The 13,438-nt window shown below is 40.1% G+C and overlaps 1 protein-coding gene across 2 annotated transcripts in view; it reads right to left on the reverse strand.

Moving 5' to 3' along the window:
- The window catches only part of col24a1 (collagen type XXIV alpha 1 chain), an 80,176-nt gene that overhangs the window by 22,882 nt on the left and 43,856 nt on the right, over window positions 1-13,438 (reverse strand). For both annotated transcript variants that reach the window (XR_014699166.1, XM_084548354.1), the window contains exons 25-35: window positions 11,366-11,419; window positions 10,368-10,421; window positions 8,876-8,929; window positions 8,027-8,080; window positions 5,500-5,553; window positions 5,309-5,353; window positions 3,797-3,841; window positions 1,552-1,605; window positions 889-942; window positions 734-787; window positions 499-552 (exon numbers count right to left, since the gene is read on the reverse strand). Coding sequence is in view for 1 of the 2 variants with exons in the window: in XM_084548354.1 (XP_084404480.1) it covers window positions 499-552; window positions 734-787; window positions 889-942; window positions 1,552-1,605; window positions 3,797-3,841; window positions 5,309-5,353; window positions 5,500-5,553; window positions 8,027-8,080; window positions 8,876-8,929; window positions 10,368-10,421; window positions 11,366-11,419 (576 nt within the window). In the remaining variant the exon portion in view is untranslated. The remainder of the gene's footprint in view (window positions 1-498; window positions 553-733; window positions 788-888; window positions 943-1,551; window positions 1,606-3,796; window positions 3,842-5,308; window positions 5,354-5,499; window positions 5,554-8,026; window positions 8,081-8,875; window positions 8,930-10,367; window positions 10,422-11,365; window positions 11,420-13,438) is intronic.

Raw genomic sequence — 13,438 nt, forward strand, 5'->3', positions numbered from 1 at the left:
CAATTACTTTATGAAAAACAAGAATCCTGTAACACTATCTAAAACTAAATGTATGTTTTGATATAAAATACATTTCTGAAGAGACAAGACTCTTTTGTAGAACATCCATATTAAGGAGACTATACATACAGTCAGAGTGACAAACTCCAGTGTTTCTTCGACCCAGATATGTCAGATATGACCCAGACAGTCAAACAAGATGACAGAATTCCAATGGAGAGCATTGGCTATCCATTCAGATGAAGGAAGTACAAAATGTACTGTGTCTGTATAACCTTGTTAAAGAATGTTCCATCTAATTCTGTAGAAAGATGAGACACCAGCAGTCCAAGTTCTGTTTGTTTAGTTCATCAAACAAAAGCAAATTCATCGTTCTTTTTTCTGGCCCGACAGATTCAACATCATTGTCAGAATGAGTGGGAGCATATGTAACAACTGGGTTATGTCTACCCAAACACAGGAAAGCAAGGGATTAGTGGATTGTTTGCTGTCACTCACTCGGATTCCCTCCTGTCCTTGCTCCCCTTCAGCTCCTGGAGGTCCAATGTCACCCTATAGGAGAGAAAGTACATTTACATTTGCATCCTGCTTTTAACTACGGTTTAGTCTACAGTTATGTCATATACAAACTGGCTGAGCATGTCCATGGATTTCCACATTTCTACAGGGTAAGTTTACTAAGGGCAAATGTAGCGGCGGTTGTTGCAAACAAATGCAGTGAGGTTGTACTGACCTTTAACCCTGGCTCTCCGATTGCACCTGGTTCCCCCTCTACACCTGGCGCACCCTACAAAGATTGGAATGAGCAGTAAGCAATGTTTAATTAGGAACCTATTAGGAACCAATCTATTAACCGACATGTAGTTCTGAATATTTAATGTAAAGTACTTCAGTTCCTTGCTCCCCATCAGGTCCAGCCTCTCCAGGAGGTCCTTTGGGTCCCTGAAAGGAAAATAACCAACATTTCTTAATATAAAGATACAGCGCTCTCAATATTCTAACCAGAACAGACAAAATAGACCACTCAGGCATATGATGACAAAACAAACACACAATTAAATGTTTAAATCTGTAGTTGAGAGCAAAGGATGTTGGAAGGAAGAATTGGAAATAAAAAATGGGTCTCAGACAAACACAAGATGAGACCCATAACATAAACTGTGCCTCTGGCATTGTTGAAAGCTCTCGCCCAAATAAAAATCTGGATCTGATTGTTTTACATTCTCTATGTCCCTGAGGGGTTGGCTGGTTTCCAGGAAAATCAAGAATTTGAAGACTAATCTAAGAAAGGAGGCGCAAGGCAGGTGTGTGAGGAATGTGAAGGAACAAAATCTAAAACAGCTTACTTTGTGGTAATGATCAACATGATAATGAGCAGCTGAAGTGATTGTTAAATAATTCATTCCTGACAGCTACTATCTCATGGAACTTTTGTAAGCAATTATCATTCTGTATATTTTCCCCCACCACAGACATGACAGAATCAAAACTGGTCTGTTTTCACAATAAGATGTTTGCTTGCAGTTTCCAGTCAGAACGCATCATACTTACTGGTCCACCTTGGGGCCCCCTCTCCCCTGTGCCCCCTGGCGTTCCCGGTTTACCCTGGAAACACAAACACAAGCCTGATGTTGCTTCAGCCATTCATTTGTGTAATCACAGAAAGTACAAGAAAGCATGAGAATGAGAAACAACATCATTATTAGCAGCGTAACCACAAACATGATGAGCAAGTGTAGCGTTCCAGCATTCCTTCAAACAAGACATAGAAACTCTTTGATGTAGTACCAACAGATTAGATTTCCTGCAAAGTCAGGACTCTTTGTTATAATCCAAACACTGTGTGCTAAGTTTAGACATGACTCCTAACAGCAGACTTAATTCACCTGGGTAATGCTTAGGTGCAGCCGGCCAGTTGACGTACTGTACAGTATAACATTAAAACTCATGATGATTAAAGCTCAAATAAGTTTTGTTTCTATTCACCGAGTAGATTTAACATAAACGAAAAGAAATTAGTATTTTAATGTCTCAAGCTCTGAGCAGGGAATCAGAACTAAAAGGAAAAAAAAAAAGGTATGTGAAAACTAGGCTTAATGGGTTCCAAGATCATAGCTAATATTGTTTTCACGCAATGATTTTTAACTGAAGAGCAAAGAGGTATAAGGAATTAGTCATGATCAGTTTTGAGGAGATTTTATTGGACACAAGATGGCACTATGACTCCAGAATGGACAGTGGAAAAGTTGTTGCCTTCAGCAGCCAAATATGCAGTATTTACAAATCATAGAGTGGGTTTCTCTGTCTTTGATGATCGTGGGCAAGTTCTGAGTTTGGGCAGATGTTCTTCATTTAACATCAGCCAGCAACAGAGGATCAACAGCTGCTCTAAGGATTAAGATCAAAAGTCTGAAACTTACTTCAGCATTAACTAATGCAAAAGGTCTCAGTGAATGACACACAGGTCACAACTAGCCCCAAGTGCATGTTGATATGTCCAAAAAGAGCATGATATACTGTAAATGTTTGGGTATACAGATGGATGTCTGAGAGTGAGAGCACAGGCCTGCGCGTGTCTCTGTGCGTCAGTTGAGAGTAATTACCAGCAATCTTGAAACATCAAATGGTTAGCCAATACATGGTGACTGAAAATGGAAAGAAGCTCATTTGTCAGTGGAAAACAAGACAAGCCAAACAACTGTGTGAGAGTCCAACAAGCATGCATGTGAAAGATCATCTGTAAATCCGGCCTTAAAAGAAAGAAACAAACTGCACTTTAAGAAATATACTGTGGATATACTGAAATGATCATCACATGACTATTAGATGACCTACACGGATCAGCTTTTGAATCTGGCTTTGATCTGTTTTTGTTTGCATGTTTCTACCATCTGTGCAGCATCAGTTATTTTATCCATTCGCTGCTCAAAAGCATTTCAGAACGATGATCCATCATTTCCTTAATGGCAAAGACAGAAAAAACAAACATTTGCTGCCAAAACAGAGCGTCAAAGCTGCCAAGATTCTGTCTATGCAGTGGCACTAAAACATGACACTGCAGTTAGTGAGCTGTTGTCTTTATTATTACTATTATTATTGGCTGCTGAAAGACAAAATTTCTCCTCTGAGGCTTTTAAAGTTTCAAGTGGACCAATAAATCCTCCAGCCAGTATCATCCAGCATTATCAGCAAAATACATGGATATTGGTATTGGCTCATATGTCAACAAATAAGTAGACAAACATAGATGTAGACAAAAATGCAGACCCAGAAGTATAATAAATTTTCCATTATATATCCTGTTTAAGGAACGCGGGGGACTGGAGGGTATGACAGGCACAGAATGATGACACTAGCTTAGCTTAGCTTAGCTCTATATCTTTGGACCGTGGAAGCAAGCACTTAGAGAACACAAGCTCCACACAGAAAGGCCTGCAGCAGATATGCTCGTGGTAATGTAGAAACTTGTTGCAGATTACTGGCTCATCTAAACTCAAAGTGAACGGTTTTCAAATTATACACAAAGGAGTTGAGGAATTACTATGTGCTCATCCAAACTAAAATCATAAACTGAATTTATTGCCACATTAGATGAAAAAAGCCTCACTCCGTTTTTTTCTTTTATGCATGACAACTTCCTCTTGGGTGACTTTATTGGTTTATATTATATATATTACAGTTGGAAAAAAGGAAGTGAAAATCTTTTACAAGTCTGTGTATTTTGCTGTAGCCAAAGTGATGCTTCTTGGTGAAGTGAAGATGATAATTAAAACTGTGAAGTTTAAACGTTACTTACAGGCTTTCCACGGGGGCCTCTCTCTCCTGGACTGCCAGCCTTGCCCTTAAAAGAGAAAAATCAGTATTTCAATAATTAACCAACTCGACTTATTTACATTTTTATGTGAAGAATACTGACCACACATTACATATTAAAAATGTGTAACCCTGGGTTACAATGATATGACAATATCGTTTGCTGCACATATGCACATCAACAGGAGTGAACAGCAAAGGTAGTAACCTGAATTTATTGGCATCATTGGCAAACCCTTCAAACAAAGCTTTTTGGCAGTTTTTCTGAGATGAATACAAATTGCAACGATTATAAATGGAGGTTGAAAGGCTAATGTTGATGATGTGTCTTGAAGTAATATAGTACTAGAGCATACATGCTATTTGTGACAAAAAGCAGGGTGCAGATCTATGAGATTAGTATTATGTAATAAACTCATAGCTTGAAAGCTTGCAATTTACTTTAAAAAGGTTTAATGTATTGGTTGATGTACTGGTTACACACTGCTGGAGTTCAGCCAACTCACATGTCATATTTACTGGGTTAGTTGAGACTGACAAGACCATGGCATCAATGGCTTTCAACAAGCGCATTCAGCAGACTTGGGGAGTATTTTCATCTCGTGTTTTCTAGGTGTCACTTGAACCTATCAGTCACTACTGTCATCACTTAAACACACCATTTTCAAGATTAGTTACGATTAGCCTGTTTGTTAGCAACACTCTGGGCCAGCAGAAAATAGAATTACACGGCCAATTCAATGCTTATTATAATGCAAGTTACATTTACATCTCCACATTAGAGCACCAAGGTATCAATAGCATCAATTACACTTATTCCTTTAACTAGTCAACCTAACTGAGCATCACACAAACACATGAGCATACAATTGAAATCACATAACAGCTCCAAAATGATCGTGTTTGGTAAATCAGTGTACTTTTTGAAAAGAAGTGAAAAGAAGTGATGCCAAATCCTTTATCAGAACAGATCTGCAGACTCCATTTCACTCAGCTATATCAGTTAAACACTTTGATCCTGCTATTCCTAAGCTTATTTACTCAGGTTTGCTTTTCTTTCCTTTCCTGCAGTAATCCTTACTGAAAGCAGGCAGCACTGCTTACGAATTGCATTTGGGTTTCACCTGAAACAGAGGCAAAAAGACAAAGGCCTCCGGCGCAAATAAAAACTGATTAAAGACCAAGCTTTTACAGAGGCCAGAGGGTTGCTGGCGAGATGTCTGAAATCACATGTGGGAATTACTTTTCCATGAGGTGAATGAGGCACATCTTCAAAGTGGATGTATGCACTTGTTAATGCCTTGCAGCTGGATGATGCCTTTTTTTAAATTTTTTTTATGAGAGATTATTTTTGGCTTGGGATAAATGAGGCAACATATAAATGTTCCTTCGCATCAGAACCTGAAGCATTCATCCACAACAAGTATGTGTTAGATATAAAACAGTTGAAGCGTCTAGATTATAAATGGGCTGCACTGATTTAAATACTACTTACTATGAATCCTGGCTCTCCATTTTGTCCAGTCTCACCCTTTTCACCCTGCAAAGAAAAACAATACATTACAACACATTATTAATTCAGCTCTAATACCATGGGAAGTAGTTTATTTCATGCAAAAGCTCTGTATTTATTCTATCATCATTTACACATAGCAATGTTTTCCACAAAATGATGTGAATGTTCACCTTGGTGCCCTCAGGACCTGGTTCTCCCAGAGGGCCATCTGGACCTCGGGGCCCCTGTTCAACAGCAACATAACAACACACCTCTTAACAACAAAGACCGAACAGTACATTTTTTTTTTTTATTCAATCTGACATGCCTATAGTTAACGTGAAATGAAAAACAACAATTAGTCTGTATCTTTCCTGCTTGAGGAGTTTTCGGCCCTGATGATGCAGTCTATCACCCCCACACATCGGTGATAAAGATCTGTAAATACCACTGCACACCCCCCCCCTTTGCATCCTCGTCTATTCTTTCAAGACTTTTTCATTTTCAGTCTGTGGCTTCCATCTCATCTTTCCTCTTTTATAGCTCTTCCTCTGATGACTGGTCAGCTCCTTCAGTCAGACCACCATGCCTCTAATGTCACTCTGCTTCCTTCAAGCTTCCAGACAAAGAAGTCTTTATCTTTCTAGTCTTTATCTTTCTATTTGTTCCTTCCTCTGACTTTGATTTAAAGGTCACTGTGGCAATTATTTCTGCCATACTTTTAAGATGAACAATGCCACTATAACTTGTGGTCCATCTTTTCAACTAATGGATCTTAAATAGCTTCTGGTCATAGGCTGGGAATGCTCAGTTCATCAGAGAGTACGTCAGCTTTTCCAAAACAGACTCCAAATAATGACTCTTGAAAAGGCAACATAGTGTTTGCGTGTGTATTAAATAAACAGAGTATTTCCAATATGATAACCACTGCACTGTGATCACTCATTTTAAATGTCAGTACCGAGCATCATATCAGCTGCATGGCCTGTTTGACTCTCACCAGATGCTGGCTGTAACAGCAATGTTGGGAAAAAAAGAGGTCGATGAATCAAATCAATATCAGACTATAATTCAGGATAAAGTTGCTACTTTCATGTTATTTAGACGTTTCACTGTGAGCTTGCGTCAAAACAAGAACAGTGTATTACAATTTAGATGGTTTACCTCAGACATAACAAACAAAGAGGCAAATTATAACAACAAATAACGTTTAGCTACAGACCACTAAATGCAGAAAGACAGCCAATCAAACCAAAGCTCATCTAAAAACACTGACACTCATATTTACACATGATTATCTACATGAATATCTCTGCAGTAGATGAGGAGCATTACACTATGAGTGATCATTAAAATGGTGGTGAAAAACTAGACAGGTTAAATATGGGGGCGGAAACTTATGATCAAAGGACACGCTACCTGTCTTCCCACAATGACAACTAGTTTTAAAACTAATGCAGGTATATACCAGCTAGACTCATACATAATTCAGCTCCAGGTCATAAATCTGGTGTTGTATTCGGAAGTTAATCTCTTTATGAAGAAAACACAAGAAAGTACGCCTACTGATTTCTGACATTTTCTGCAATAGCAGCTAGAATGGGATTATAAGACTTGGGCTCAAATTATTAGCTTTTGCATTTCCCACTGGCCCATGACGGGTCATACGCCTTGACAATCGAGCCAAAGCATGGATGAGGAACGAGGGCGGATTTAAGGATATCTGCGGTATATCTTACCTCAGCAACAAAGGAAATGCAACCACAAACTGACACACGTGGATTACAGTAAACAACAAAGCCAGAACATGTTAACTGCTGCCATATGTTTTTCTTGGCAAAATGCTGAGCTGGAGAAAAGTAAGTGAACAGATGATAATAGGAGATGATTACAGATTAGTGATGGTGTGTGGGAAGCAGAGCGGACTTGACTGATTTATTAGTGCTTCTCACCCATTTTTTTTGAATGACCTGAAATGGACAGATTCAAGTAGAGGGCTTTGTCTGCCAGTGTTGTTACTTTAACAGATTAACATTGTGTCGTATTATTAGCATCAATAGTCAAGAAAAAATGGATTTCATATTGTAGCAACAAAAAGCAAACAATTCTGATAATGATAAATGTAGGGTGCTGCTGCTTTTTCATTGCCTGATATTTAGTGATTAAATTAATAATGAAATCATTAATGATCTATATCAACAGCACTGCATGCAGTGTTCTTATTAAATATAATTATCACGGTGACATGCAGACGCCTCAAATTGGTTCAGAATCCATTTTAGTTATATCCCTTTATTTACGCTGATATTATATATCTTTGCTTCTTCTGTTTCTGCTAGTTACATAAAAAAAAAAAAAAAAAACAACACACATTTCAAATCAGAATTCTATCTTTGCCTCTTCAGCTGGTGGTGTCATTCTTCTCGTAGCCACACGGTGTCCCACCAGTATCACCACACCGCATCCATTTGACATTATATGAGGATCTTAGGGCTCATGAAACAGTTGTAACTGCATCTATAAAGAGCCTCAGGCCAAGTGGAAACACAGACATGTGTCTTTTAATTGCTTTAATCTCTGGTTTATGGGAATGGAGTTGTGATGTGAAACAGACCAAAGGTCTGATAAATTAAGTCTTCATGGTTGCTATTGAAGTAAAGTAGGCTCACATACAAGAGACGGGTAGAAATGATGCTCAATAGCAGAGACAGCTCTTACCATTCTACCCTTTGGCCCAGCAATCCCCGGCCCACCCCTCTGTCCTTGAGGACCCTGTGAGAAAAAAACAATACGAACACGAGACAGAAGACAAAACAGAAAATAAGGATTATGAAGAGTTTGATCCACTATATCAGTTAGAATATTTAAACAAAATTAAACAGGGCCTAAGAAGGTTCCATCGGCCGACTGGGGCCCTTCTGTGTGGAGTTTGCATGTTCTCCCTGTACTCCGGTTTCCTCCCACCATCCAAAGACATTCTCGTTAGGTTCATTGGTGATTCTAAATTGGCTGTAGGTGTGAGTGTGAATGGTTGTCTGTCTCTCTGTGTTAGCCCTGTGATAGACTGGTGACAAGCGGTTAAAATGAATGAATGAATGAATGAATAAGCAGGGCCTGATCTCACTGTGCATCAACATACATCACCAGTCATGTGATCTAAAGTACTCAAAGGATTCAGCCAGTTAAGAGATGCACTGCTCACAGAAGTCTAGCTTAATCGAGGAAAACAGGACCACTGAATTTCATGTAAATTTTAGTGTTTGCAAAAAATAATTTTCCTCTTAACCAGTTTCAAGTCAATTTTTGAATTTATAATATCTAGTGAAAAAACTGAGTACCGAAGATGAGGTTTAATGCACCCAAGCTTCTCAAGTGTGCGCGTATGACTCATTCTAAAATGCAGAGTGAGCAAAAGCTTCAGCAGAGAAGACAATATGCATATGAAGGGGTAAACGTGTATCTTTTCAACTCATGCTGAAACTATAGTTACAGGTCGTCTTATCATCTCAGTGCAAAGAAGAACCATTATTTGGCATTACATGGTGGCAACAAGAGTACGACACTTACAGGTGCTCCTTGCAGGCCGAAGTCCCCTGGACCTCCTGGCAACCCTGGATAACCCTTATACCAAAAAATAAAATGACAAAAAATAATGTCAATTATTAATACTATCTGTAACACATGAAACAAAGTAGAAGTGGTTCAATTTTAAATGACCAAACTATGCTGCATTCAGTACTTCTGGATTTAATAGTGACTAATGTGGAACACCAGTGCAGCAGCAGTGAAAGACTGTGAAGTAAAAAAATGTTCACATCTGCAACTAGAAAGCATTCGGAGTGTCTTGTAGAGTTGTGTTTTATATTAGAATGTGCCCCAGGCCTTCAAGAAAAAAAGCTGGGTTCTCATCACCTCTACTCTCCATTCTCCTCCTATATTAATCTATAAAGGAATCACGGCACAATGACAAAGAAAGACAGAAAATGCTCATCCCCGAAAACCATCTTTAAACAGAAACAGAACTTTAGGATCTGATCATTGTAATCTGTGATGTAACAGCCCAAAGTATTCACATTAAACTGCCAATCCTGCCAAATCCTCCCTAAAGTGTCCTTCTCTCTCTCTCTCTCTCCCTCTGCCAGACACACACACTGGCAGTGATTCAATCATCTAACTATTTAGCCAGCCACCAAATTAGTCATCCTCTCTTCTAGCCAGCCAATCAGTCAGCCTGCTTGCCACTCTGTCAGCCAGTTAGGTCAGGAATGAAGCCCAAATCCACAGACATGGAGCTAATCCAAGGCCCTGGGACAGTGAGTGATCCAGGCCAGCCTCTCTCTAAGACTCATGCAGCACTACATCACTACAGCAGACAGCGGAAACACTGCTGAACTGGACAGCAGCACTTTTCTCAGGAGAATTAACGATGTCAAAAATGATGCTTATGCAAGCACATCTTCTACAGTAGAATGTATAACAATGTTTTAATGCATAAATTAACTTGTAGATATGTATTCATAAATAGTTTTGAGACTCAGCTGTTGGAATGACAACAAAATAGAAGGTATCGGTTTGTAGAGGATATAGTCATGATCTTATTCACCCTGGCTCTAAGACTTGACTGATGGGCTTTTCCTGTTCCTGTTAAACATCTCAACTGATGACACATTGAGCAATCCAATAGCTGCGGGGGAAAAAAGTTTTTAAATTCCAATTCCCAGCATAACCGTGGAAAAATCAATTTGGCTGAATTTTGTAAAGATTTAAAAAAGTTACAACATTCAGGAGTCTGGAAACTAAGGCCTCTAGTGCTTTTGCTTTCATTTTCATCAACTAAACCATACAACTATAAATGATATCTGCCAAAACATACAAACGTTGCTCAGTGGTTCAGGTTTGCATTCATTATCCCTAGACATTAGTTTACTTAACAATGTATTCACGCTCTGAATGGTAGATCGATGTAGCATTGCACATTTCTTGTTTTTAGTGTACACTGTGGCGCTGAGGTTTACTAACACTCAGAGCTCTGCACAATATCCGGAGTGAATGAACTTACCCTCGGCCCCTTCTCTCCAGCTGGACCTGTTGGACCCGGTGGTCCACGGTCGCCCTGGAGAAGAACAGTAAAACAGAAAGAGAGAGAGAGAGCTGATCATTAAAATGTGACCTCAAACCTCAACGCCTAAAACCCCAGCACAGCTTCACATATGCTTTTTCTAATAAAAGCCAGGTAATTGGAGAGCAGCTTCTTAAATGTAAAAGGTTAGAGTGACAGCTGGCTGAGTGGAGTTTACAGCAAGCAGGTACTTTGAAACCACTTTGGTGGCACACTGCACAGTGTGTTAAAGGCAAAGGTAACCTTGGGTAAGCTGAATGATGCATTAATCCTCCTTGACTGTACAGACTGAAGTGTGAGAAACATAGTTTTAAGGCACTGTATTGGAAACACCAGAATCAGGGGATGGCACTGAATTAAATTGTGTGGCTGGTGCTGACAGATTGAACCAGGAGGAGGACTGTGTGAAAGAGGAGTAAGAGCACAAGCAAGAATCTGACAAGCAGATGACTTCCCATCACAAGAACATGTTCTGACAAAAATTACAGGTGGATGTTTTTTTTTTTTGTCAATAATCAATGACCAGTCAGTCTGTCAGTCAAATAATTTCACGTGTATTGTAATTTTTAATTACATTGAGAAGTAATAGATTTAATTATAGAAAATGCATCATCAAGAGTAATTTAATCTGAGTGCATCTGCATTGGAAAAAACAATGGTATAATGTCCAAAGAGGTTGGTCAGCAGCTTAATTGAAATTCTCTCCTGAAATGCCTATATCAGCAGAGATGTGAAGAGTGAGAGGCAGTCATGGTAACGTGACTTTGACAATATTGTTGTTTATGTGGACGTGAGAGTGCTGAGTTCTTATACAATGATGTTTTCCGGGGCCTCAAGCCTTGGCTGTTAAACATAGGTTTAATTACAGTGGAGTGTCGCTGACGAGCCAGCAGCTGATGATGTCTGACAGCCTAATGACAGAGAAACACACTCCTTACCTTTTCACCGGGAACTCCAATCACCCCAGCTATCCCAATCAGGCCTACCGGACCCTGGAGAGGAGAGGAAGTAGTTAGTAAGACCTGGTATGATTTTCCTCGTCACTGAGTTACTTCCCCACCTGCCATGACACCTGGAATGTAAGAGGTCACACTCCACTATGTAATGCACACGTAAAACGAAAGGAAGGGATTCTGATTTGAGGAGAAACCAGTAGAGATTCACATGTTGAGTTTCATTGCTAAAAGTATTCTTAACCAGCTCTCAACGGAGGCGGACGCATCTCTTTCTCTCTCCCTATCTCCCCTATCCCTTATCTTTCCTGCTTTGCTTCTCACGTCTCGTCCTGTTGTGTCTCAAACTTTAAGAGCCTCTCTCCGCACTGCTCTCTAAATTTTAAATCATGGAATTGGTCAACTGGTCTCTCAATGCAACTGACAGAATCTTCTCGACGAGAGGACTGGGTTCGGGGGAACCTGCCTGCCCTGACGGAACGTTTGCTGCTGGATACATGATGGACTCCTGGGAGAAGTGGAGGGTCGTGTGCCTGGCCATTCTTTACATAGAGGACGTCGAGGATCTTTACATATTCGGAACCATGATAACAGGCTTTCTGATGATTGGATTAGGCATTGCCCTGGTGTATCGGAAAATCCGGAAGACGGTGTCAGCAGTCCAAAGCCCCATGAAGCTGCCCGACATGATTGATGGAGTGACCAGGGCTGTTAGCGCTCAGACTGTGGTCAGTAACCGCAACATGGAAAACTCCATGGAGAGAGCTATGAGCGCACTGACTGTGGTTATAAACCGCAACATGGATAACACCTTGGAGAGACTGACTGTGGTTATAAACCGCAACATGGATAACACCTTGGACAGGGCTGTTCGTGCTCTGACTGTGGTCAGTAACCGCAACATGGAAAACATCTTGGAGAAGATTTCGGCTTTGCAAAGGCGAATGAATGGATGTGAAGACCAGAATGGACAAACAGAGTAAGTCGTGTCTATTGAAATGCGACTACTCGCCCTAACCCAAACAATCATATTCTAATCTGCATTCCGGACCCGGCCGGCCTTGGCCAAGGCCGCTGCTGGAACAACCCCCCCACGAGATCGCTGCAGTGAGACGCTCTGTCCTATCCCTCCCTCCCTTCCTTCACGGACACCTGTTGATAGTTGACTCTGTCTGGGACCCGATCAGGGACATCTCCATGGCAACCTGCTGTGTTATCGCGATGACATCCTGCGAACTGAGGCACTGATTGGGAGGCTAGACGAAGCGACTCTCAAGGCTTATTTACACACGCACAACACACTGTACTTCCCCAGAGGAGTGTAGTCTGGGAGCTGCTTTTTTTTAATCCTCCCCTCTCCTCTTGTTTTTCTCCCCTTTTCCTCCCCCCACTATTACCTAACACTCATCCTGTATGTCTGTCTTATTGTATGTATTGTCTGTATATGTACGGACGGGTTGAGTGCTGTAATTTCGCTGTACTTGTTATAGTGACAAATAAAGTTAATTCAAGTCATAAAATGTATAGAATGATTTTATACTTAACAAAAGAGTAAGTCAGTATACTACTATTGATTCCTAATATTTTTTCCAGCTCATATAATATAATATAATAATGGAAAAGAGTCACATGGTAATAATTTAGATGTGGTCAGTAACCGCAACATGGAAAACATCTGCTACTACTACTACTAGTAGTTGGCGAGAATTGTATTGATAATTGGGTGACTGGTCCAATGTGACCTGAAAGTGGCATGATTGTTTTATCATCCACAACATTTTTTTAATTCTGCACTTTAGATAGCACTAACATGGGGCAGAGCATTTACCTGCTGCTGTGACTGAACCTCAAATTTTACAAAATAGTAAGCTACGAAATCAACCTCCATGACGTGATCTACAGAATACAGAGTGTAGAGGCTCGGCCATCTTGGCAATAATTAAGTCCATCTAACTCTTAGCTGATTAAAAAAAATAGGAAAAGAGGTAGAGCTGAGGCATGCATCCACTTGTCATTTCCTTAATTTAGTATAACTTTAAGCCTCAATACAGTTTAAAC

Source organism: Chelon labrosus (assembly GCF_963514085.1).
Source record: "Chelon labrosus genome assembly, chromosome: 7".
Taxonomy (NCBI): domain Eukaryota; kingdom Metazoa; phylum Chordata; class Actinopteri; order Mugiliformes; family Mugilidae; genus Chelon; species Chelon labrosus.